This window comes from Toxorhynchites rutilus, chromosome 1 (assembly GCF_029784135.1).
Source record: "Toxorhynchites rutilus septentrionalis strain SRP chromosome 1, ASM2978413v1, whole genome shotgun sequence".
Taxonomy (NCBI): Eukaryota; Metazoa; Arthropoda; class Insecta; order Diptera; family Culicidae; genus Toxorhynchites; species Toxorhynchites rutilus.
This window is the reverse complement of record NC_073744.1, coordinates 119,724,731-119,751,855: the sequence shown is the minus strand read 5'-3', so window position 1 is coordinate 119,751,855 and position 27,125 is coordinate 119,724,731. Positions and strand designations below refer to the sequence as shown.

The window sequence follows — 27,125 nt, the reverse complement described above, 5'->3', positions numbered from 1 at the left end:
TCCCGAAATGTTGAATAGAAAAAAAAATCATCATAGTTCTTATTTTTTTCATTGTTCTCGTTGTGCTTCCCATTCAACCCGCACCAAACGCGTTTGCACATCATCAGTGACAGTTACAGCTCTCAAAGATATTTATTGTATAGAAAGAAAATAGTCAGAAATTCGACTCAAAGCAGTCACAGTTTGTAACACATTCGAAACAACCCATGAATTCTATCATTTTCCTTCTTTGTAACTTTGTCCCGAGGGACCGACGCGGGGTTCGACGTGTTAACGGTATAAGGAGAATCATAAAATAACTCATGCTCTTTGGTGAAGGCAATGGGCCTTATTCCCGAATACACTACACGTGAAAACAATGTGAAGTAAGTACAACCTTATTCCGGATTGCACGCCACTGTAAACATTTGGTAGAATTCATTATGAATACACCGAGTTCATCCACTGATGTTATTCTGGTTTACACTTCACGCTTTTTTTTGTGTAAACAGCGATTCCTCGTGCTCATCACAATCGCCGATCATGCACTCTCCTGAAAAGTTGGTATATATGAAGATCTTTTTGGTAAAAATTACCAATATTTAGTAAATTTTTGCAGTACGAATTCTTCGTACATATTACGTGATAACAATGGTAAACAAATGTCAAATCGGCCAGTATAACCCAGTATAAGCAGTCGGTTCAACGTTGGACCAGCGTGTAATTACTTCTTAGCGAAACACATTCGAGAAATATCACGAAGCTGACGAAACCCAGGCGGCATTAAGTGAGGCCAGCTCTATGCCCCGTTGCAACATTGACTTGACGCGCAGTAGATACATGGATCAGTGGATACGGAACCTGCGTCGTGACGATTCCGGAAAACATCCAATTGATCGAACAACCGATCACAAACGTCTGCAAAACGTGTATGAAGTTGTCCTTGGCCAAATCCAACAGCATAAAGGTAGAACTAGGACTCGACAGGGCTCGTTTTTGTGTCTCGAAGTACCCAAATTCCTTATTATTGAAGTAATGTCTTCGCATTCTCCCGCAGCAGACGAGCACAAATCATTGCTATCCAATATGTATCAATATTAATTAGAGAACATAAATTGAATTGATTTTAAAGAATATTACTTACCCGAATCTGAGTTAATTCGCTCTTCTTCTGTGAAAAAATCAATATCGGAAAGAAGTGCCATTCAACTCAATTAACAGCTCGGTAATTAGGCTAATGTTTGTTTTAGAATGAGCGTATTTTTCAGGTGCAAATTTGGTTCTTGCGAAATGTTTCGCTAAAGTCATTCACATTGAATTACGAAATCCTGCGAATCTGTCAAACTATCCTCCTTACAACGAAAAAAAGATGTACGAGATTGGTGGAACAAATTCATATTACTATAATAGTTAATTAGATATATATTAGTTCAAGTATATCTCTAATTCGATACAATTCAATATTAGAAAATTCAGTAGAGTATAAATAAAAAATTTGGAAAATTATTAATTATCCTGCAGCAAGCTTGAATATTGCTTACATCGTTCCATCTATGTGAAGCTGAGCGACATTTTCTATATCTTGTTGCACCCATCTTGATTGACTTGTTCCAACTTCCTGATGTGAGCAGAGGTAACTGTCAAAGCAACGCGAATTCGTATTTTTTTCGCAGAAAAAGCTTGGGAATTACTATCTTTTTTCGCTCTTTTGATAGAGATCCCGCGTTTGCCCGGTTAAGTTTTGCTTTGAAATATACCATTTATATTTCAGTGCAAAAACTAACCGGGAAGTACCGTGATTTCTCACCAGTGAGAAATAAACCAGTGCTTACATATGCCTGTATTTATTCTGTTCATAGTGTTTATATATACCACGAAGAAGTGTATCATATATATTCTCACCCGCTTACATCTATTTTCGTGAGAATAAATTCATCTATAGCTTTGGAAATTTTTACGAATTTAGAAATTGACGAACAATTTGCATCAAAATCGATTTTCGTTGTAAAGCACGTCAGCTTTACTCTCTAAGAAAATTGATTGTTGACAAATTTGAACGCGAATCATGCTAAATTGGATTGATTTTAATGTTTTAATGTTAAATTTAAAATTAATCTATCTATATCTATATATATATATATATATATATATATATATATATATATATATATATATATATATATATATATATATATATATATATATATATATATATATATATATATATATATATATATATATATATATATATATATATATATATATATATATATATAATGAGTTTCTGTCGGTCTGCCTGATTCTTATGGACTCAAAAACTACTGAACCGATCAACATGAAAATTTGTATGTAGGGGGTTTTGGGGTCGGGGAAGAATTTTATGATAGTCCGATACCCCTCCCCCTTCTCTAAGGTGGAGATGCCATACAAATTAAAGAAAAATTTCTACATTACACGAAAACTAATCAAGCAAATGGAGCCAAATTTGGCATGCGAAGGTTCTAGGGGAGACGAAACGTTTCTATGGTGAATAGACACTCCCCCCTCTCAGAGAGATTGTTTATTGGTGCTGGTGCAGAACAACTCGAGAACTGATCGGACAAATAGAATCAATCTTAGCATATAGAGGTTTTAGGGATCAATAAACGTTTCTATCGTGGTTTGACACACCTACTCCCTCTTTAGGGGGGTTGGGAGGAGGGTTTTCCCCCATATAAATGAAACACAAATTTTTGCATAACTCAAGAATTAATCAAGCAAATGGAGCCAAATTTGGGATGTGGGGTTTTTGGGTACGAGAAATGTTTCTATGATGGTATGACACCCATTCCTCCTCTGGAAAGGAGAGGAGGTCCCATAAAAATAATGCACATAAAGGGTGTGTCACATCAAATTGCATCACGGAAAAAACGCTGTAGAAATTTAATTTTTAGGAATTATATCTTCAGCTTTCGCTTTGAAATCAGATAAGAGTGTATATATCACGTTGGCCATGCTTCACTGTAAATTTTTCGTAAATTTGGAAAAATGTCGTCGAACGAAAAAGAGCGTCGTGAATTAATCCTGTGCATTCATTTCGAGAATCCGGAGTTGTCACATCGGGACATCGGTAAGATGCTGGGAATCGTCCAATCCACGGTCAGCAGAGTACTAAAACGATACTTCGAGAACCTAACCATCGACCGGAAGGTGAAGAACGGCAAAAATGGATGCTCCGTCAGTGAAAAAGATCACAAGCGCGTAGTTAAGCAGTTTAGACGTGATCCGAGAAGTTCGGTCCGGGATGTCGCCAATAAGCTGAATTTGTCAAGTTCATTCGTCCAGCGGACCAAGCAGCGGGAGGGCCTGCGTACATACATGGTTCAGAAGGCTCCTAACCGCGACGAAAGGCAAAACATGGTGGGGAAGACGCGAGTCCGGAAGCTGTAAACCGAAATGCTGACGAAGCCGCATTGCCTGGTAATGGACGACGAAACCTACGTCAAAACGGACTTTCGTCAGCTGCCGGGCCTGTTGTTCTTCTCCGCAGAGGACAAATTCAGCGTTCCGGAGGAGATTCGGATACAGAAACTATCCAAGTTTGCCAAAAAGTACATGGTGTGGTAAGCGATCTGCTCTTGCGGAAAGCGGAGCGCCCCCTTCGTGATGACCGGCACGGTAAACGGGCAGGTTTACCTTAAGGAGTGCCTACAGAAGCGCTTACTACCACTATTGAAGCAGCACGAGGGCCCGACCATCTTCTGGACGGATCTCGCTTCGTGCCACTATTCAACGGACGTGTTGGAGTGGTACGAAGCCAACGGGGTCACCTTCGTGCCAAAGGAAATGAACCCGCCCAACGCGCCGGAGCTTCGCCCAATAGAGAAATATTGGGCGATTATGAAGCAGGCCCTCCGGAAGAACCCAAAAGTTGTCAAATCGGAGGCGGACTTCAAGAGAAAATAGATTTCTGTTCAAAAAAAAACTACAACCTGACGTTGTACAGAACCTTATGGACGGGGTATAGAGGAAGGTACGAGCATACGGGCTTGGGCTCGAAGTATGAAAAATGGAAAATGCCAAAAGTTGTTTAATAGTTTTTATTTTACTGTCTAAAATTTTCAAAAGGATCGGTCTACTGGGCGAATTTCTACAGCGTTTTTTCCGTGATGCAATTTGATGTGACACACCCTTTATTCCAACCATATATGACAATTGATAATTTTCGGAAAACTCAGAAAAAAATGGTAAAATTTAATTCGCATGTGTTCTTCAATTACATATTGACAAGCGTTGTTAGTCCATTTGATGTTTGCGGTAACGAAATTGATCTTCTTTCGAAAGCGCAAATGGATTTTAATTTGATAAAACGCACTCCTATGTTTTCTTCTATCTATATAAATAAAAATGAATCGCCGAATGTGTTGATAAGAGCAAAACTCGAGGAAGCAATTTTCCGATTTAGGGCTGTCTTCATTCTATCATATTTTCTGTATCAAACATTTCTTCCATGTAACGGAGAAACATGTTATTTGCAAGTGGATGAAAAATCTTGCATGAGAATTGTGTCTGAAAATAATCTAACATTATAATGTTGAGTTTTGATAGAAGTACTGAAATTTTATAGTAAAAATAATTTTAAAGGGTAGATTATCAATGAATCAATGAACACTTCTGCGATTGGACCCATGAACGAGAGCTAAGTAAGAAAACGTGGATTTGATAACGAAAAATAAATTATGGGCGGGATGAAGTTTGCCGGGTCAGCTAGTAAAATATGTAACCACTAGTACATATTTTAAAGACATCATATTTTTCAAGAAGGAAGGAATCAATCCATTTAAGGCAACCATTTCCCTTAAAAGAGAAGTCCAAACAAGTACATTCGAATTTACACAAAGTCTTGAGATAGCCTCGGCGAACTGCATCGTGTAATGGATACGTGAAACTAGTTTATACCTTGAACAAAACACATGTGTACAGCAGCTTTTCGGAGTCAATAGTGCCATCGTGTTGGAAAAGTGCAGCAACGATCTCCGAGCGTAGAAGCCAAAGTGCAGCGTGAAACAGGAGAAAAATCTCATAAATTATTGAATCCAGTGAACGGAAGTGGCTCCGAAAGCGACAACTAGAGATAAAATATGTATTGCTCGTCTCAACCAGACAGTGGCTGGATGCTGCTGTTTGCTGTGCAACTATTGGATTCCCCCACCCACACTTCAGTGTGTACTTTTTGGATCTGTCAGATATAAATTTGCCAGAATTCATTCAATTGATAAGCGTGTGAAAGTATGCGTACTTCCTGAAAGTGACGATTCCATTGGAATAATTGCTTACCAAAAAAATAACCGAAACGTCAATCCGCGTTAGTGAGGAATTTATACAACACATTTTGGGGCAACTTGCTTTGATGACTTGGCCAAGATTCAGATGGACATTGCAGCTTTTGATGTACATTAGAGTATGTTGCGACGGAAACGTATACCATTCATCCAATTATCGTTTCGTAGTCAACCAATCCTTCCCTAATAGCTGCTGTTTGTTGCCCATTTGTTTATTCATCTCCGCCCAGAATTAATTTTTTGTTATGAATACTTTCAAAAATTCACGTTCATTTATTGATCTTCTAACCTACCTTCATATATTATCTTAATTTCTAGTACTTCTACCAAAAATCGTCATTATAACATTAGATTTTCAGACACAATTCTCGTTCAACATTTTTCAACTTGCAAATAACATGTTTCTACGTTACATGGAATAAATGTTTGATACAGAAAATATGATAGAATAAAGACACCCCTAAATCGGACAATTCCTTTCTCGAGTTTTGCTCGTATCAACACAATCGGCAATTCATTTTCATTTATATAGATAGAAGAAGATATAGGAGTGCATATTACCACATTATAATCCATTTCCACTTTTGAACAAAGATCAATTTCACTAGCGCAAACATCAAATGGACTAACAAAGCTTATCACTATGTAATGGAAGAATATATGCGAATTGATTTTCACGAATTTTCCCATTTTACTTCATAGTTTTTCGAAAATTTTCAATTGTCATGCTTGGTTGGAATATGTGCATTATTTTTATGGAATCCCCTCTCCATTCCAGAGAAGGGAGGGGTGTCATACCATCATAGAAACATTTCTCGTACCCAAAAACCCTCACATCCCAAATTTGGCTCCATTTGCTTGATTAGTTCTCGAGTTATGCACAAGTTTGTGTTTCATTTGTATGGCAGCTCCCCTTAGAGAGGTGAGAGGAGTGTTGAACCACCTAAGAAACGTTTCTTGCCCCCGAAAACCTTCACATACAAGAATTTTCTCTATTTGCTTGATTAGTTCTTGAGTTATGCAGAAATTTATGCTTCATTTGTATGGAAATGAAAAGACCTATAACTCTGTCATTGTTGAAATTCGAACATATGCGTAGAAGGATTTTTTTCATCGAATATGATCCTCTATCACCTCCTGAATGAATTCGTTTTTATATGAGAAAGGTATGTTATGACCTGAGGGGATGAATCAAAAATTAAATTCTTCTTTTATTTTCAAAAAACGAAAAATATATGCATAAAAAACGATATAAGAAAAACAAAATTTACTCGATTATATACAGTGAAAATAAATCCGAGACTGTATATAATCGAGTCCGCCCTGTACATCATTTTAAAGCTTCATTTGAAGCTTCAAGTTTTGAGATGTAATACGTGAACGCTTCTATCTTTTTGTGTGTAGGTTTACACTCTGTACAACTTCTATAGGGCGCTTGCAGCGTGCATATGTATTAGTAGTCTGTTGGGCAGGCAAAAGTGACAGCTGCATATGATTAACATGGATCGACAAGAGTAAGTTTTGTTTAAATAATTATTTTAGCGTAACAGAAACAAAAATTACGCATCACTCTATATTTACATCATGCTAAGATATGTGTATTCAAATATTTAATTTTAGCGTAAAAGCCAGATACGCAGAAAAAATTAAAAAATTCTGTTTTGGTTACGACCCGTATCAATGGATGCAGCATGAATATTCAAAAAGTGCCTTACCAAAAAATGTGACTTATTACGACCTAGTGGAATATCTTGTAAATCGCGAAAGTCCGTATACCCGGAAATGCTTTAAGGCCTTCAAGAGCTTGGACGCATACAAAAATTTCAAGGCGGGATGGGTACAATTTTTAGGTTCCAGATACGTCGATTCTGGTTTTTGTATTGTGTTTGCTCAGGTAAGTTTTGTATATTCTCAGTAAAGAAAATTACTCACTATACGATGTTGCAGGTGAAGCATTCCCAAAAATTTAACCTAAAGCCTACATCTACCTGGGTGTCGGTAGATCCCACAGGAACAGTTCAAACTGCACATTGCAATTGTATGGCAGGATTAGGTGAAGTGTGTTCTCATGTAGGCTCTGTGCTTTTTGCTCTCGAGTGCTGGTCCCGTAAAGAAGTAAATGAAAATGAACCTTCGTGTACAGATATACTTAATCGGTGGTTGGTTCCACCGAAAAAAGCGGTTAATTGTGGCGAAATTAAAGACATATTCAGCCAGAAAGATCAACCAGTTTCCAGATATGATTTCCAGATACCCGAATGCCCTGCGAAAGAGTTGAATGTATTTATACGTAAATTGATCGATAACGGAGAAAATCCATCAGTTGGCCAATTTATGGAAAATACAAGAAAGCATTCGAATGTGAACTCGAGCCTTTGTGACATTGATCTTTATCCGAATATGTTAAAAATCCTTTTCTGCCAATTTTTTGATCCAAATTTAAGAGGAAAGTCGCTCAACGAGCTTCGCGAAATAGGGAATAGTAAATTGAGGAATATGCGTTATACAAGACCCCTTGTTCGTAAAATAGCACGAGTTTCACAAAGTTCAAGTTGGTTCTGGGAAAAATTTCGCGTTGGAAAAATAACTGCATCTACATTTAAAGCAACCACAAGAACGCCGATTGATAATCCTTCAATGCACCTAATTAGAAAAATTTGCTATCCCGAAGATTATCGTTTTTCAACACCTGCGACGAGATATGGATGTACCCATGAGAAGGATGCGTTAAAGACATATGGTTCAAAAATGGCAGCTGAACATTTAAATTTCCATTATTCTTCTTCTGGTCTACACTTAGTTGAGAAAAAACCATTTTTCGGAGCATCACCGGATGCAATCGCCGTTTGTGATTGTTGTGGAGAGGTTTCTGTGGAAATCAAGTGCCCTCATTGCCTGCGAGACGGTAAAACAATAAAAGAATATGTGACTAGGCCAGATAGTCCTATTCAAATTACGGAAACAGGATATAAAATGAACCACAATCATCAGTACTTCTATCAAGTGCAAATGCAGATGTATATACTTAATGTTAAGTTTTGCGACTTTGTTGTTTGGACAAACAAGGAATTGGTCATACTGCGAGTGGACCGAGACGACACATTTTTGAAGAAAGAGTTGATAAAAGCCGAAAGTTTCTTCAGATTGGTTATTATGCCTGAACTTTTAGGCCAATACTATACAGGAGGGTATTTTAAAGATAGATTGTGAAAAAAGGGAAATTACGAAATAATATTTTGACTGCCAATGTATTATGTATGTATTAAACTCAAATAAATGTATATAAAAATTCAATAAAATGTAGTAATTTATTTCGGTACAATGATTAATCTTCAGGGACTACAGAGGGGCAAAGGTTAACTAGACAACAACAATTTGTCACAATTTGATCCACTAGTGAAGTTTCACAAAAGTTTGAAGTATTCTTCAGAGTGCTTATTGGAAACTTGTTCTTGTATAGTATCTTATACTTATTCCGAACCTGCGCAATCACTCGCTCTACATGAATCCTAACATTTGCTAATTTCCGTGTGTTTTCAATATCAAGAGGGTGCAACTGATCTTGACCAACAGTAAAAGCAGGTAACAGTAATTCAACTCCAGCACTTTCAACGTGATTTCTTATTAGGAATCCCCTATCTGCCATGATATAATCTCCTTTTTGCATTCTACTTAACATACCGGATTTTTCAGTGATAAATTTATCACTTGCTCGGCCACCAAATCCATTTGATATGAATATAATGGATCCATTAGGAGCGATTCCGATTAGGTATTTAACAGTATGTGAATGTTTATAATTAGACCACATTTGAGCAGCTTGTAAAACGTCACTGGGCTTCTCAGTGAGCACCTCGAAGCAATCTATAACGACTGAGACCTTATTACCGAAATGTCGCTTGAAACACTCTGGCATCGAATTTTGTACCGATTCACGAGACGGCCAACTGACAAGCCCTTTCATTCGTTGAAACATGACGTATATACATTTACGAAAATATCTAGAGACAGTACTAACGTGAACTCCACTCATGTACGCAATTAATGTCAGATCTAAATCTAGCCTAAGCTTAGCTAAAGTAAAAATAAAAATTTGAAATTTCGTTATCTTACACGAACCAGTCGGTTGTGGGAAATAAGGTTCTAAAAACCCAAATAAAAACTTAAAAACATTGTAGTTTAGTCCTGTAAAATATTTACATTTGTCATCATTCTGACTAAAATCTTCGAAACTAGTGCATAGAAATGGGTGGTGCTTTTCTCTCATAATTTCTATTTCACATTGCAATTTTTTTATTTCTTCTTCGAGCACTGTTTCTCTGTCCACCGGACCTGGAGCCGTCAGCAAATCTTCCTCCGGAATCGTTTCCAACGTCTTTCGGATAGCCTCCTTTACTTCACTCCGCCTAGTCAAACACTCAAATCTGTCCTTAGCAGCAGATGTCATCCGATTTTTGTAACCTAATTTCTGGTTCGGTACCCAATCAGGATTCATTTCATCTAAAAGATCAGCACTTTGACCTGAATGAAGAAAAAAACGTTATGACAAGTTTAATGAGAACAAATTTTCATTTTTACCTGAAAGGAAATGCTGCGAGCAAACCACCGTTGATGGCCATTTTTCTGGCACCAAATCAATCCGCTTCAATGCATTTGTCCATGCAATTTGGCGCTTTTCGGACAACTCTTTTCTCTTGGCGCTACGCTTATCCACCGCGGGGAAGCGGAACCATTTTTCCCCGTCACGATCGCCGCGTTTGTTGCACCCAAAAACTGCACACGTCCTAGGCACTAATTAATGCAATGAAATCATATTATTTCAAATGTCTGTCGTTGGCAGATATTTCAGAATGTACTTACTGGTTATTATTTATCAAATGTAGGGATATGTTTTACAAAAAAAATATTTTTAGCTCTCCAATTTAATTTTTCAAATCTCACTCCACTGCTGCTGCATAGAAACTACGAATGTCAACAAACGTTTGTGTGCCCAACACATGCTCTGCATGTATGTGTAGCAAGAGCCCTATAAGACCAGGTGATGATCTGGCTGATTAGTGTCATTGTAAACAAACAATGCTTCAATTTATATTCTAGTGTGTTGGTATTAGTGACTACCATACACTGAATAATTTTCATATGTGTGTGTGCAAGCGAATGTAAAAACGTAAACGAATGTTTTCGTATTTTCAAGTGTCAAGTTTCTATAAGACCAGTTATATTTTCCGTTGTTTTAGTTGTTTTGATCAATAAATCTGGAAATTGCCGAAGGAAAAAGTGCTCACGGAGAGAGAAGGAAGACAAATCGATGCATTTCACCAAGAAAATGTTAGTATCAGAGAAATTGCTCGTCGGATTGGACGATCCCATCAAGTAGTACACAATTATTTGGCGAATCCTCAAGGATACGGTAAAAAGGAGAGAGTTCCACGTAAATCGAAGCTCTCTGATCGGGGTAAGCGGGAAATAACGGGTGTTAAATAAAAATGAGATTTTTTTCAATACCTTTCAGTAACTCAAATAAAGAGCGTAAAATTTTCTTTCTCCAAGAAAATTGCTCTTTGGGCTCCCTAGAAACAGTAGGCGTGTTTGGTATTGCTAGTTTGAATTTAGTCAAAGCAAAGATGGCGTCGAAACAGCACGTGCTCCGCGAACGCATTGTACGGTTCTACGAAACGCATTTCCAACAAGGAAAAAAGTTCACGATGGCACATTTTAAGGAAGAAAATGTACCTGTCAGTACGGTATATCGTTTCCTGGGTTCCTTGAACGTAGAGCGGAAGGTCGGAAGTGATCGTCCGGTGACGATAAAGACGAAGCAGAGGAGGACATCGTTAAAGAAGCAACAAGGACGCAACCAGCCTGCGTGACGCCGGTCGGAAATATGGCTCCTCCCACGTATTGATCCATCGGACCCTCAAGATGGAAGGAATCGTCTGCAGGAAGAAGGCGAGGTCGCCGGAGTACACGGAGGAGCGGATTGAGACGGTTAAATCACAGTGTCGGTGGATGACCAAAAAATACCGCGGGACGTCTTTCGTTCTGGACGACGAAAGCTATTTTCCGCTGTCCAAAACGCATATTCCAGGAAATGATAATTACTACTCCAGCGACAAGTCATCCACACTGCCTGAAGTGAAATACAAGTTCAAACACAAGTTTGAAAAAAAGGTTATGTTGTACATCGCCATTTCCGACCGGGGCATTTCAAAGCCTTGGTTTAAGCCGAGTGGTCTGGCAATCAACCAACAAATCTATCGAGAAGAGTTCCTCGATAAAATCCTGCTGCCGTTCCTGAACGAGCATCACGCGGATGGGAAGTACGTCTTCTGGCCGGACAAGGCGTCTTCCCATTACGCCAAGAAGACGCTGGCGTATCTTGAGGAGAAAAAGATACTGTTCGTGCCGAAAGATCGTAACCCAACAAACTTGCCCCAGTGCAGCTCCAATAGAGGATTTCTTTGGCTCACTCAGTGCCCTAGTGTATAAAAACAATTGGAGGGCCAAGGACACGAAGCAACTGACTACAAGAATCCGGAATTGTATCCGGAAAATGGACGTAAGTGCCGTACATCGTTCTTGTGAGAGCATCGCGACAAAGTTGCGTCGACCAGCAGACCACGGCCCTTACTCAAACATTCACTGACATTTTTTTGAAGAAAATACATTGTGTTATTAATAAAAAAATACTGAAATCGATGAAAAAAATTTTTTTTTTTAAATGTGATTAAAATTTTTTTTTTATTTAACACCCGTTATTCTCAAACAAAGTGCCTGATTTCATTGTTTGATTTTTGATACTCAAATAACCAACCAGCTTTAATGAAAATATTCGAGAGTAGATTCACAGGTGATATTTTTATATGAATATAGAGATAATGTAAATGGAATTTGGAAGACAATAATGAGCTTCCCAGATAATCTTGAAAATAATCCAAGAATTCGAAACAAATCGTTACTATTAATAAGACTATCATTTTTATCAATAAAAACATGAATAGGAAATAGAAACAAACTTGAAATGACATTTAAGCGGAAAATATAAATTTTTTTTGATTTTTTTTTCCGAAAACTGGGGGAATGTCCACGTGGACAATAGGGGGAGGGGGTATAAGGAATGTCCACGTCTGTCCACGGTGGGGGAGGGGGGTGTCGAAAATCATGATTTTTCTGTCCACGTGGTATGTGGACAGCCCCAAACCAGGAAAAATCAGATGGATTAATGTTTTCAATTTTTTTTTAAATGTAGTGCTCTTGTATGTTTATATACATTGATCTTCAATCAGAGAGTCAACGGAGTTTTCGTCGACACTTGAGTCTAGAGTCAGAGTCTCTAGTCGACGTCTTCCTACAAACACTAACATAAAGAATTACACCATTTCTCTCGATTGATTTATAATTCAGGCTGCTGAAAACCGTGAGTATTAAGAAATCGATTACTAAAAATAATTAAAATAATAAAAATGAAAATAGGTGCTGCCAAAGAAGATTCAACGAAAATCGCAGTCGTGGATACAATTCAATGCAACTGTAATTAGTCCATTTTCACTGAAACGCAGAATACACGCACGAGTTAGGTCGTAAGCTCATTTGGGCAATCTTCCTCAGCAAGTGGTAGACATGATCCCACGAAACTCTAGTGCTAAGCTCTATCCGCATATGTTTCCGGACAGTGGAATGGTACCAAAGATGCAGCTCAGCAGAACTAAAATTGGCTACCTGATCACATACGGTATTGAGTCATACCTTTTGAATGCGTTTACTCGAAATTGCAAGGATATCGTCATCGGATTCGACGAAACTTTAAATAAGATTTCACAAAAGCAACAGATGGATGTTAGCATCTGTTGCTGGAATGTAACGAAGGGAACAGTGGAATCCAGGTACATTGGCTCAGCTTTTCTAAGCTCAACGCGTGCACTGGACTTGTTCGACGGATTGAAGAAATATTTTGAAGCTAAACCTAGTTTGAAGAGGGTTAACTCAGCATTGACGGTCCCCATGTTAACTGAAGAGTAGTGAAGCAGTTGAATGAAGATATTCGTGAAATCCGAAGCAGCCAAAACTACGAGCTCACGAATATAGGTAGCTGCAGTTTGCAAGTTTTGACAATTCATTCAAAGAAGACATGAAAAAGACGGTTTGGAAAATTGATGAATTCCTCCAGTGTTTGTACAGCCTGTTTGAGAACGTTCCGTTGAGACGAATATTCTTGAACTATTGGATCGGCTGAAGTTTTGCGGAGTAAAACGGATCGAAAACCAACCGATGGCATAAATAGCCCTTGACATGCTGCCATACTTTAAAACCTACGTAGCTGCCGTCTAAGTACAAACAAACTTACGTTCCTAAGTACAAAGTAGAGTAGAGTAGTTGCAGAGTAGTTGAATTTATGGCGAACTTTCAGAGTGACAAGCCTATAGCACCTTTTCTATTAGAACTGACGAACCCTTTTGAACCAGTAATGAAAAAAATGATCAAGCCAGCACTTTTGAGAGGGAATCTGAAGTCCCTTATAAACGACGATCTTTCCGATGATTCGTTTCTGCTAAGCAGCGGCTGAAATTGAATTAGGATTCGCTGTAAATGTTTCAATCAACAGTGTTGTGGAAACAATCAAGTTTATGAGATAAATATCTTGATTTTTGACAGAACTGTAAAGAGTACTAGAATTCCTCGAGTTTTGTGATACTTTGGGTTCGTGCGATATGCTATAAAACTATCGCCGAAAAGATGAACGTTTGGACCTTTGGTGGGTGAAGAAACTCATAGGCGTAGCGGGAAAAGAATATACAAATTTGTCTGACTTTGTCAAAGAGATCCTCATTCTGTCGCATGGCAATGCTACATCGGAGTGAGGCCCTTCATGAACAAAGTATGTTTGGTGGTAGACCAAAGTGATCCGAACTTGGTAGCTCAGCGCATTGTTCACAATGAATTCATCTTATTTTGCAGACAACTTGCAAACTAAATGCAAGCTTTTTATGTTTGTTTGGACTTGAATTTGATCACGGCTTCATTCGTTCTACTAAAATGTTAGTCATTATTGTAACGAATTGATTCACGTAATACAACTTATACAGTATCATGAAAGTTTCAAATAAGAACAAGTGTTAATTATAGGGGTCGATGTTCAGACCTCGTCGACCCCAAAAATCAATTTTCGTTTGTGTCGACCCCTTGAAAACCGCGATCGACTCCAAGGGGTCAACATCGCCCACTTTGAGAAACCCTCTTCTAAATAGATGACCCATATTTTTACATCGCGTGGACGAAAGAATGTCGCCAAATCATTATTTTGTTGTATGGGTTGATAAAATAAAAATAGATGTCTATCAAAACAACCTAGCGAAACAAAACACATTTGACCCGAGAACGCACTGATGCATTCATGGCCCTCATCACACACCCTAGCGCTCATGAATCCCGTGAACTTCAACCTCAAAGAAGCACACAATTGTTTCGCCCAGGAGTTTCACGCAATCAATTCAATCAATTTTCATTATCGAGGTGTTTGCTCCCATTATCTGTGTGCTCGGAAAGATGATTAACCTTCCGTGTGTTCAAAGCTTCTGCCCCGAAAGATGATTTCTGTGCGAAGTATCGTAGGATTCCTTCCACTGGAGCAGCAGTGGTTCGTGTCAGGGAAGCCGATGATTGGATTAGTGAAAATTTTATCCTATCTGCCCGGCTCTCTCTGTCTTCCCGTGTTCCGGGCCGATGACCACACATAAGGCGAGGTTGGCTACGACCCTACGACAGGATGGATGAGCTCTGGGCCCAAGATGATTGAACGGTGGAGAGAGAAAAATCGCTCGGCCTATTGAAAGTAAATTAGGTTTCCGTGTTACCTGCTGCTGCTGCTGCTACTAGGGAAGTAAACTGAAGTCTATAATCCATACTGGCGGTGATTAATTGTGGAAAACAATACTTCGGGAAAATTTAATTTTGGTTCAACATGGTATAATCAATTGCTTTACATTAACTAGATTTAGTGCATAAATTGGTTTTTCAAAATTCAATTCAATATTTTACTTACCTTTTTTCGCTGTTCTGAGGATGAATATAAATTTTTGGCTAGAACTTAAGCACATAATAAATACACGGCTTTGGTGATGTTGTTGAACTAAACTATTTATTGACTTCAGCGTCACGGCTCAAAAAAATGTTGACATTATATTTAACTAACACTTTGTATAGATTCAAAATCAATCTCGTCTATCTAGCTCTAAGACTTATATCATACAAATTCCCTTTTCCAATCAGAGAAAAACTTTCTTATTCTTATATATTAGAAAAGTACGTTGTACCAAGCACATTTTCATTCGCTGTGAGATTCAGTTAGCTAGCTTCATTTGCTTCTTCATCCAGGGGAAATCAAGAAACAAATTTGCATTTGCGAGAAAGCAGAGCTCAGAAATGGAGGTAAACTACTTACAAGTTCAACTGTTTTCCGCATTCTATGATATTTTCAAGCTTTAAAACTTTAAATTTACTTCTATTTAAATTTATTTATCAGTCAAAGTTTCGCAAATGCTTTACGCATTTGCTTATTTTCTCGTCTCCCGTCTGTTGTGCTTTGGTACGGTGTTCAGAGCGGTTGGCATGTTCACCTCAGCCCTCGAGTACGACAGGGGGGTTTAGATATGGATGGTCTTTATTTTTATTCGAGAATGTTGTTTCCTATTGCCATGTCATTTACTTTTTTGTTTTGTTTCGTGCGGTAACATCAGGCAGCAGTTGCATCCGCTCTCACTATTCTTGGGTGGTGTTTTGCATTTATTTTTCTCACATTCACAACGTTCCTTATGGTGAGCAAAAGTTTCAGATAAAAGTTAAAATTGCTTTCGTTCTTTTGACGTCCGCTACTAGACACATTAAAAATGGTTTACCATCGATGATGTTAGACGGCAGAAGGCGAAGTTAAAGAGCAAAACGGGTGAAAGTAGGTACTATATTTTCTTCGCCCTTGTTTGTGAGAGATTCTTCAGTTTGGAAAGACAAAAAATGGAACGGAGCAGAGTTTTCGGAGTACATACCAGTTCTACACAATTGTTGTGTCCATCTATGAACGTTATTTCACGTTGTTTTTTGGAAAGTTTGAATCCAAGAAATATCATTTCTGTAGTGGGTAATTCAAAAATCATTTCAAAATGTCTGGTGAGCTTAGTCTTAACGAACCAACATTAATAATAGCCAAAGCTTCGATGAAGTCGATTTTCGTAATCTTTTTTATTTCGGATTATCAAATGAGATTCTTTCAATTTAGAATTCACAAGACTGTCGAAATACGCTTTTAGGGCTGAGATCATTTCTCACGCATGAATAGTTGATATGTAAGAAGTCATGAGCTTTCTGCAACCCAAAATGCATCCAAAATGTATTTCATCCCTATGTTGTTTCTTTACTTGTTGATGTTCACGTTAAAATTCAGTAATACATCTGTCTACTGAAGGCGAAGAGTCTTTCAACTATTTAACAATTAACACAATTAAACAATTAAACAATTAAACAATCATTTTTCACTCCATGACATCTATTTCCTTCATAGTAAAAGTACTATGACTCGTAAATTTTGAACAGCTGTTGAATATCGAACTAGTTAACGTATCTACAAAATAATCAATAAAAATCATATTTCATGTGTAATTAAGTTTGCGACGTTTTGATAACAAAAATGTAACATTTCAAGATAAATAATTATAATTTTAGTCAGTGTAACAATATATGACGACGATGACTGCATGTGTGCGGACCGGAAATAAATCACTAGATCGTGTTCAGTTTCCAGTTCTGGCCGTTTTTTGAGCTATGAATTGTTCAAATTGATCGTTTGAGGTCGTTAACAGACTAACAAAAAACTGCTTTCGATTCGCACAGAATGTTTGTGCAATGTTTTGGCCGATTCTAAAAGTTTAAAAGTGGTAATTGAGATGTGTTGAACGAGGAACGTGGAACCACCGAAAGTATTTGAAGACCCTTAATCGCAAACCCTATTGGATGAGAACGATGGCCAATCTGAACAAAAATGGGTGGGTTATATCTTTGATATAACCGCAAGGTTGACGTGGGACTACCTTAGCTTAGCAATCATTTGTTTGTATTGATTTAATTTTTGATTGAATGAAACAATTCCCGAATTCATCTGAATTCAATATATATGATTTGTGAGTAAAAAGATTGTATGATACCATGTGAGGTCAATTCATGCATTTGGATAGATTATGTTCTTCTTTATAAGTAAATTTAATGACAGTCCATTTACGTTTGGTATGATGACATCTTGGTTTATCTGTGTTAGACAAACACATTTCAGTCGGAACAAAAATGCCTCCGATTTGCAATTCCGAGTTCCCCAGACACCTTCGATTAGAAGTCTGTAATGGATAAACACATTTCAGCAGGAATAAAAATGCCCCCGAATTGCATGTATTTGTAATGCCAATTTCCCCACACTTCTTGGATTTGAAGTCTGTGTTAGAGAAACACATTTCAGTCGGAAGAAAAATACACCCGACTTTCATGTATTTGCAAAGTGTATTCCCCAGGCACATTGATTTTGAAGTCCGTGTTAGGGAAACACAGCTCGGTTGGAACAAAAATATGCATGTATATTTGCTAAGCGGATTCCCACAGGTACATTGATTTTCAAGTCTGTGTTCGGGAAACCGTAAATCGGGCCAATCAAAACTAGGCAGTTAGGGCGTTTAGATAACGCTTGACATTTCACAGTTATTCAATTGTTTATCTAATGGAAAATAACATTTTATTAATTGCGATAGAAGCGTAGAAATATTCCGTATCAATTGATGCAAACATCTTTGCGATCCAGTAAGAAATGTTCGAGTTAAAAGCAATTGGAATCTTTCTTTTTTTCCTGCATGTTCTGTGTTTAGGTTTTCATTTTACCCCCCATATACTCCACTTAGACGTAGTCCCACGTCAAAACTCGTAGAATGATTAATCAACCATTTCCTGACGTTTAAAAGCCATGGCAAGAAATCCTGATAGATTGTTTTGACATGGTTTGATCGACAGACAACAAAAAAACCTGAAAAAGCATTCTGCATCGGATCATGTTGACCCCGATCACATCGGCCACAAGAACTGATCGCTTCGGATCGCATTTCATTCTTCCCAGTCCAATTGTCCTCATCAGTCTTCCATGTTTCACAAAAAACACTGCGTCCGGAATAAACATGTCCACGCTGCTGTTCACAGTTTTGTGTTTGAGTACAAACATGATTTTTTCGTACCTATGTTAGAAAATGTGACATGTTTGTATTCGTGGTATGTTTGGACATACGATGTTTAATCCCAATGTTTCACATGATGTTCGAACATGGTGTACAGTTTCTCTTGCATTTTCACCCCAAGCACCGGCAGTGCGTAGAGTAGAAGAAGCGAATCGGACACCACACCACCACCACTCAACGCGTGGTGTGTTGGTATGTTGACATGGAAAAAATGCTTTTCTATCATGACAATGGGTGCTTCATCAAAAATATTGGGTAAATAAAATAAACCTCTTTTTCTGTTCTGAACAAAATAAACAATCGATTGATATGAGAGTTTTTCACATTTGATATCATTATTTAGTGCACGCATCAATTTATATATTGAATTCATGTAACATTCGCTATTATTAGCTATTTGAACACGTACTAAAATTGAATTATTCAGCAGTGATATGTTAGGCGTGACGCTAACCACTCGACCACGGGAGCAACAATTTTGGCTGGATCTTTGAATACAATTGGCCAATACTGCTTGTTCGCGACGATCGCGACCCGAGCTATAAAACGAGCGGAGAAGAGGAGAAGAAAGGATGATGCAATCGCATGCACACATAGCATATGTAGTGCAGTGTAAGTGTAGCTTTTAGTTTTTTCCTTCATTCAGTTTGTGATAACATCGAGAAATTAATGGTGTGTTTTAGCCGCTGAAATTCCTCTGCTGGTTCTGCTGTGTGCCGCTGAAGGTTGCATCTAAAACTAATTTTTGGGTATTTATTTTTTTGGTCAGCATTTGTACGAAGTCGCCTGCTATGCAGTCGGCTCCCCAGACTTTAATTGCCAACATGCACGCAAAAAAAAATAAAATAGAAAGCTTCTTTCTATTCAGAGAATGTTTTCTTTGAACGAAACCAAGGATTATTTAATCAGACTTGCAAAATGTGCATGAACGATCTATAAACTTTTACTTAGTCGCGGCAATACATAAACACACTCTTTACAGATACACGGGCCGCAGGTTGTGCAGTCCACTGATGATTCAACAAGAGCCAAAGGTTGTACCGCTCATGACAGCTCTACACGAGCTGATGATTGCGCCGGCTAGTGATCATTCTATCCTGGATTCCTCGAGTCGAAAAAGACGTACCACGCTAGATATGGGGTGCAGACTAGGGGGTCGTTGCTGATTAACGGTCAGCTGCATCCCAATAGGAAGTATCCCATGTCGGGCACACGTACAGAGCACTGAAGACTGCAACATTCCAATTATGAGAACACTTGTAATACTAACCTCGAGCCAACCGCGAGTAATCGGTTACATATTACTAACATAGTTGTAAGCAAACATTGTCAAAATATTGAACTCCCGGCCCCGTTAGGCTGACGCCATATGAGCCTTAATAAAAATATATATTTTGGTGCATGAACTTATAGCCTCTTAGTTCGTGCAATTTTTGAAATGCGAACTAAATTTCAAGTTCGTTTCTGTGAAAAAGTATTCTACGAAGAAATGTTTTGGGATGAATAATTTCTTTCGGTGTATGAAAAGAAACGAAACGAAAGCAATGAATACTGCGACATCGGGTGATATGTTTGTACATGATGTTCTTGAATTATAAACATCGTGTTTGTTTTCACATGTCTATGTTTGTGTATCATTGTTCGTGTTGGGGATAGACACTCAACACTAGCGGGAATCATGTTCGAATTCAAACAAAAACATGGAATTTTCACATCGCGTGGACATGTGTGAGTGTTTTTCGGAAGACTGGTCCTCATTGTATTTTGAAGTGACTTCCCCCAAAACGAATTCGTTCCTCTCTTTCTTTCTCCCATGTACGTGTGCATGCATCGATGTTTGAGTTCAACGTGGTTTGTCTCACTCTACAGGTGATTAGTTAGATTCTTTTGTATTCTTTTGTATTGTACACGAAAATGACTCACACGTATAAAATAGCGTGCAGTGTGTGTGCGCTATTTTGCTCGCTATTCACTAATACTAACGCGAGGACCTTTATGTCATACTAGATAAATGTCTTAGTTCGTTGGTTTGAATTCACGATGGGTAGACAATAAACCGTCCATTGATGGGGTGACTTCTTTTTTGCATCAGAAATCATGTTTTCGTTCCTCTTTATATGGACGTAAAATAAGATTGCATACGCGAGTATAACAAAAATAGTAGCTTGATATAAAAAATTATGTATTATGAGAGTTCCAAACCCCTTACAACAGAATAAAATAATTTTGACGTAGGACTACGTCTTTCATTTCTATACCGGGGTGTAAAACCAATGTTTCGAGAACGAAAGCGTTACGCTGGAGACCGAGATTTTGAGCGTTAATAGCTCCTAAACAACTGAACGAAATTGTATGATAAACACTTCATTTGAAAGATAAAATGTCTACGCGTCATATACTTGTTACTTTTTGATCCAAAAACTTGTTTCAATAGTCTTAAAATTGCTTTCAAAACAGGCTATTGAAATCACCAATCGGTATATAAGCGAGCGCCGCTCGTAAACCCACTCAGTTATGATTGAACAGCGATTGGAGCATGTTGTCGCTGTTGTTGTGAAGCTAATTTCGTTTATCATGAAAACGCTGATGAACGGTGTCACCAAGAGCCTGTTTGTGCACCTAAGGCCAAAAGGGAATCCATCAGGAGGAGAGTGATGCCACGGTTCCGCTTGAAACATCGGAGCAGCCGCCACACACACACACACACACACATACACGCGCGGAAAAATAAACTGCCAGTTCCCCTGGGAATTGAAAAATACATTCATGCGAAAGAGTTTATTTTAATGTTTTCTATCCATATAACACTGCAACCAAATACAAATAAGACCACGTCTTTCGGCAATTTATTAGAGGTGCAATGAATCTTTAGGAATTCCCGCTCTACGCGCACTGGCAAACAATGTTTACTCAACAATTTCTCAAACGAGAAATGGGTGTTGTGAGAAAGGATTAGCGAACGCGAAAACGACAAACGGGAGAAAGATACGTTTGGAGGTTGAAGGAAATTGGCAGAAAACTTCTTCATTCTATCATTCAAATAATGTGATTCATACCACATCGTTTTGCCAGAAAGAGATTATTAATGTTCAAAGGAGGAATCGAGTCCTCCGAGGAAATTACCCAGCGCAATTTAGAGTCGACTATCGATTGCGGCATTCGTACACAAATAATTTTATAATGCAGTTTCACCAAAGTGATTTCTTCGGATATATTCACTACATCATGTCATGTATTTCATATTCTTCATTAAGAAATCCATATCCATGGCACATATCGGTAACGAATTATTATCGAAACCACGATTTTCGCTAAATGCTCCTTTCAGTTCGGCCTGTAAAAAACTTTTCTGAACTCTAATCCATCAAATTTGGAGCCCTGAAAAGGGCCGTTGATTATATGCTAAGCTAATATAGCACGCTCTCCTCGGATACGATGGGCCAGCTGGATGTCCTTGGGCATGATGTGACGCGTTTTGCATGGATAGCACACAAATTGGTATCTTCGAATAAGCCTCCTGCAGCGTCATAGCCGCGGAACTTTGGAAGCGCAAGTCGGTTTTGAAGTCCTGAGCAATTCCACGATCCAAATGCTGCAAAGGTAGCTGCGGATCAGCAATTCGGTCGACTTCTGATAGCGATGAATTTCACGCAAAGTTCCCGGTCGATAGCGATGTGGCTTCTCCACCTATCCTGCTACTGGTGCGCTTATTCGAGCTGACTTCGTGTGCCTTACCACCGAATGACTAACGAGCTGTCTGCGAAAGACTAACGAGCTCGAGTCCTCACGGTGCGAGAGTAAAGTAAGAAATGAACGAAAGCAAAGGAAGCGTCATTTTATAAACCATAAAAGTATAGAATCTAAATCCCACCCTTATTATATTCGTGAGTATACAGTAAGCTTATACAATAAAGTGGGTGGGGTTTACATTCGATTCTTTTATGTTTTATAAAATGACACTTCCCTTGCTTTCGTTCATTTCTTACTCTACTCTCGCACCGTGAGGACTCGTTTCATCGGGACTAAGCAGACAGCTCGTTAGTCTTTCGGTGGTAAGGCACTACGAAAGCAGCTCGGATAAGCGAATCAGCCGCAGGAAGCATGAAGAAGCCACATCGCTATCGACCGGGAACTTCGCATGAAATTCGTCGCTATCAGAAGTCGACCGAATTGCTGATCCGCAAGCTACCTTTGCAGCATTTGGTTCGTGGAATTGCTCAGGACTTCAAAATCGACTTGCGCTTTGAAAGTTCCGCGGTTATGACGCTGCAGGAGGCTTATTCGAAGATACAAATTTGTGTGCTATCCAAGTAAAACGCGTCACATCATGCCCAAGGACATTCAGCTGGCCCGTCAAATCCAAGGAGAGGGTGCTATATTAGCTTAGCATATAATCAACGGCCCTTTTCAGGGCTCCAAATTTGATGGATTAGAGTTCAGAAAAGTTTTTTGCAGGCCAAACTGAAATGAGAATTTACGTTTGGATGCCATACAGCATCGAGAAAATTCCGGAAAGATCTAATCGTTGCTGAAAAATAATCTGCCAGTTCCCTGGGAATTGAAGAATACATCCATGCGAAAGAGTTTATTTTAATGTTTTCTAATTATATGGCGAACACAGCGACCAAATACATTTGATTTCGTAATTTTTCAATCAAGTGTATTTAGCTGGAAAGCTTCTGAAGATTATTCTTTCCCATCAGTAGGATATTTTCGAATCCAATAATGGATGCATAACATGAAAAACGGAAAATGTTTCGTATCGCCAAAATTATATAATTTTCAATCGATTATTGCTCAGTCGCCGAAATTTTCATACTCAGTGAGTTCATTCTCCTCTAGTTTGCCTTCCAAATTGCCATCGTAAACCACACCTTCTCTCGATTCAATCACGCACGAAAAGCATACTGAAATGATATTCTGGTGGTGAAACCCATTCATTTTTCGTGAGGCGTCGTGCACAAATTACGAAACGCGATAAGGCGGGAGGGGTTAGATGTTGCGTTACTTTCTGTTTATTAGAGATAGGAAATTGCGTTACGAAAATCCGGATTTTTGCGTTACGTAATTTGTGCACGACGCCTGAGGACATCGACAAGACAACATCGTTACTGAACGAGCTGAACGGCGAGGGATCGAGGTATTCATTACCTGGCTTGACCTGACCTGAAATGCAATCAGTTTGTTTTAACTGTGAGGGAGCGCAGAAAAGCCGATGCTGATACGCTCGTGACCAAGAGAGTATCAGCATCGAAATACGGTTCCTCGGGAAGACATAGAAGCAGCCGCCACACACACACACACACATACACGCGCGCAACTCTTTTCGTTTGCTGGTTATCGAGAGGAAACCTGGAAAGAAATGATCGTTGCTGAAAAATAATCTGCCAGTTCCCCTTGGAATTGAAAATTACATTCAAGCGAGTTTATTTTAATGTTTTCTATCCATACAATACTGCGACCACATACATTTGGTTTTGTGATTTGTCAATCAAGTGCAGTTAACAGGAAAGCTTCTGAAGATTATTCTTCAGAACAAGGTTTTTTGTATCCAATATTGGATGCATAAAACCTTGAGTCTTCAAAGTAACACTTTCGTTTTTGAAGTCACCCAAATATTTATTTATTCATTCATTCAGGATGGATTTAGATTCAACTTCAAACAAATGATCTCTAAATCAACGATAGTCCTACGTCACCCTTGCGGATATACCATAGATATAACCCACTTCCTGTTTTTGTGACCAAATATGACCAGATTGCTTCACAAATCCACGATGTCTCTGAAAGGTGCTTCAAAAATAGGCAAAGCTTTTTGATGGGGCGTACTTTAAAAAAAAAATGTTAATCTTATTTCCCAGACAAGCAAATGTGTTCTATTTTAATGAAAAAATTCATATATCTAACACATGAATGGTATTAGAAAGATGCTGGGAAAAACACACCGAGCTACCAAGATATTTCGTTGAAAAAAAAAAATTCCCTATAATCTTATATGTGCCTTCTAAGCGACACTCGTGTCACGCAAAACTGTTCCAGTGCGTGAATGTAGCGCTGACAATCGAATAAATTCGTAATGTATCTTCATATTTATTATAGCAAACAGGGCCACATCTCAAATTATGACCGCAGCAATCAACATCCTGGAATTTGCTCTTAATAATTCCATTAGTGGCAGCAGCTCGCACTGGAGATAGTCGGCTTTCGCGGCGTTCGGCGGTTGTTGAATCCGAGGCATTTCGCAGCGTTCACCGGTCGAGTTAAGCTCACCCCCAAATCGATAACATACCCACAATTATCGGCTTTTCTCGTGAGTGGCTATAATAGATGTTGATTGAAATTTAAGAATTTATGAAAAGAGCTCACTCCGAGCTCCGAGTTCCATCATAAAAGCGTAAAATCCTCTTTGCAGTTTCTGCTCCGGTGATCTCACCAGCAAATGTGATATTCCAGCCACGCATGGATGGATAATAAATACACACATTATCATATCAATACGCGTGGGGGTAGATTCGGTTTATATACCGCAGGCGATTCATCACCTTTACGCCCCTTGAGCCGAACATGCACTGAAATGTGTGGTGGGAGTATTACATGTAGAAGTTTTGTGGCGATATTTCACTACAAGTTCTATCGTCACAATAGTTCACACTTCAGCGACGGTTTTGTTCTCGTACTCCGTGACAATAAACTCTTTTCGAGTTTTTTTTTTTCATTATTATTTATTATTTCGACACCAATCGTTCTTCACAATACTCCAACTATGAAGTCGTGGAAGTACTTCTCGGTAGTGTTGTTGTCGCATTCGCTTCATTATGCTTTGCACTCTCGGTTGTCGTCGTAAAATTTGAATTACGCGGTTTTCCCCTCCCTTGTGGTTGAGGGAAATTCGCGTCGATGGAAATTAATTGTCTGTCTAGTGTGTCGATTTCTCGCTTTGGGGCGAATATTTTTTGCCCTTTCTGTCTCAACACAACGAGAACTCTAATTAAATTGTTTTCAAGATTTAATTTCCAATTTGGAAAACTCAATTTCGGAACAGAGAAATGGAGAACGGGAAAGAACAAACACAGCGATGAATTTATTCCCATTATTGTTTTACATTTGTGTGCGAGACCTTTTGGGTCTTTCGCTCCGTTGTCTTGTTGTATAAAAACAACACGAATTTACAGAGCGAATAGTGAGGAAAAATGGTAGAATCCCCCAGGCTTCATATATTGGGAGTAGAAAAATATGTATTGAGGAATTTTCTGTAACTTTGTTGATTAATTCCCAGAAATTTATATAATGTATTTTTTAATGTATTGGCCATTGTTTATTACAAATTTTCTATACCTTTAGAATAATGTATGGGATTCATAGGGAACCTAATTTTTTTTAACCATTCCCACGGGATTTTGTTGAATTGGAATCGTTCGCTGAGTCACTTTCAATGTTTCACCATGCTACTGTGTTTAGTTTGTCATGCATCTCGAACAAATGACTCTCTTAATTCAACTTTGCATCCAATTTCGCATTCCTCAACTCGAAGGTGTCAAGATCTCCATTAGAGATGTCGGTTAATCGTTCGAATGATTCAAATAATCGAATATCTGCAATTATAATCGAGTAATAATGTATCGATTAATGCAAAATCAAAATATGAACACATCAAATTACACCAGGAAATGCTTTTACCGCTGAGTTATTAACGAAAGAGAAGGTTGATGAATAGAAACCTCCTGAAATTGTGTCTCTGATGTTTAGATGAAAATGATAACGCTCAATATGAATATAGCGAAAAGATGTGGAGTTTTGTTCCTTCCAAGCAGGGATGCCAGGTGATTTTTCCAAATGTCTTCACATGGTACGAAGAAATGTCATATCGGAGGAAACTGAAATTCATAACTTACTTTTGAATAAAGTTTGATAGCTTATTCGAGGTTTATTTTGATTGGCATTGTTATATAGCACATTCCATAAAACTTACCTTGAGGTTTTGAAGTGTACCATGAATATATTGCGCAATTGCGAACTAAACTTTGTAAGATTAGAAATGATAATTGGCTTGATAAACCGTTGATTGAGCGAATACAGCACCAATTCTTACAAAAAAACGAAACTGTGATAACTCAATTTCTTTATTTCTATTTTGAACTTTTGGTTGTAACTCAAACCATATTACTTAATTATTGAGACGGTATGTAACCGGAAAACCTTCGATTTGTGAAGTGGTCATATGAAGGATCTAGGTAAATCTATTGTATATTATTGACCCAAAATGATAGAAATACAATGTCACAATCATTAGAATTCTCGAGCGCATATGAACTAATGTCTTCTAGAGAAATGAAGACATGTCTTGAAACCTGGCATCTCTGCTTCCAAGCAGTATGGCGTAGGATCGGTTGTCACAAAAGTAAGTAGGTAAGTAAGTGTCACAAGATGGTCATACACGATTTAATTTTTTGACGTAGGATTGCGTCTTTCGGGAACTTATTGGGGTACTAATTGAAAAACGAAATTCCTGGTTGAAATACTGTTCTTCCTTCCGTAAACCACGCCAGAACTCGTTGAAACCATCAGAACC

At 38.4% G+C, this 27,125-nt stretch overlaps 2 protein-coding genes and 1 pseudogene across 2 annotated transcripts; 1 reads left to right on the top strand and 2 right to left on the bottom strand.

Moving 5' to 3' along the window:
* Positions 1 to 710: 710 nt before the first annotated feature.
* On the bottom strand, positions 711 to 1,530 carry LOC129761386 (ER membrane protein complex subunit 3-like; annotated as a pseudogene).
* A 5,226-nt stretch (positions 1,531 to 6,756) lies between these two features.
* Positions 6,757 to 8,510, top strand: LOC129761385 (uncharacterized). The gene is made up of 4 exons (XM_055759107.1): positions 6,757 to 6,814; positions 6,921 to 7,194; positions 7,248 to 7,782; positions 8,101 to 8,510. Exons 1-4 carry the CDS (start codon positions 6,792 to 6,794, stop codon positions 8,508 to 8,510), a joined length of 1,242 nt encoding a protein of 413 aa, XP_055615082.1. The 5' UTR covers positions 6,757 to 6,791.
* Positions 6,765 to 10,246, bottom strand: LOC129761763 (uncharacterized). The gene is made up of 2 exons (XM_055759512.1): positions 9,879 to 10,246; positions 6,765 to 9,821 (listed from the first exon to the last, which is right to left on the bottom strand). Exon 2 carries the CDS (start codon positions 9,793 to 9,795, stop codon positions 8,626 to 8,628), a length of 1,170 nt encoding a protein of 389 aa, XP_055615487.1. The 5' UTR covers positions 9,796 to 9,821; positions 9,879 to 10,246; the 3' UTR covers positions 6,765 to 8,625.
* Positions 10,247 to 27,125: the final 16,879 nt, after the last annotated feature.

Coding starts and splice junctions, on each gene's coding strand:
- LOC129761385 (XM_055759107.1), top strand. CDS start 6,792: ATGATTAACATGGATCGACAAGA. Junction 6,815..6,920: donor ATTAACATGGATCGACAAGA/GTAAGTTTTGTT, acceptor ATTTAATTTTAG/CGTAAAAGCCAGATACGCAG. Junction 7,783..8,100: donor GCTTCGCGAAATAGGGAATA/GTAAATTGAGGA, acceptor GTCTACACTTAG/TTGAGAAAAAACCATTTTTC.
- LOC129761763 (XM_055759512.1), bottom strand. CDS start 9,795: ATGAATCCTGATTGGGTACCGAACCAGAAATTAGGTTACAAAAATCGG.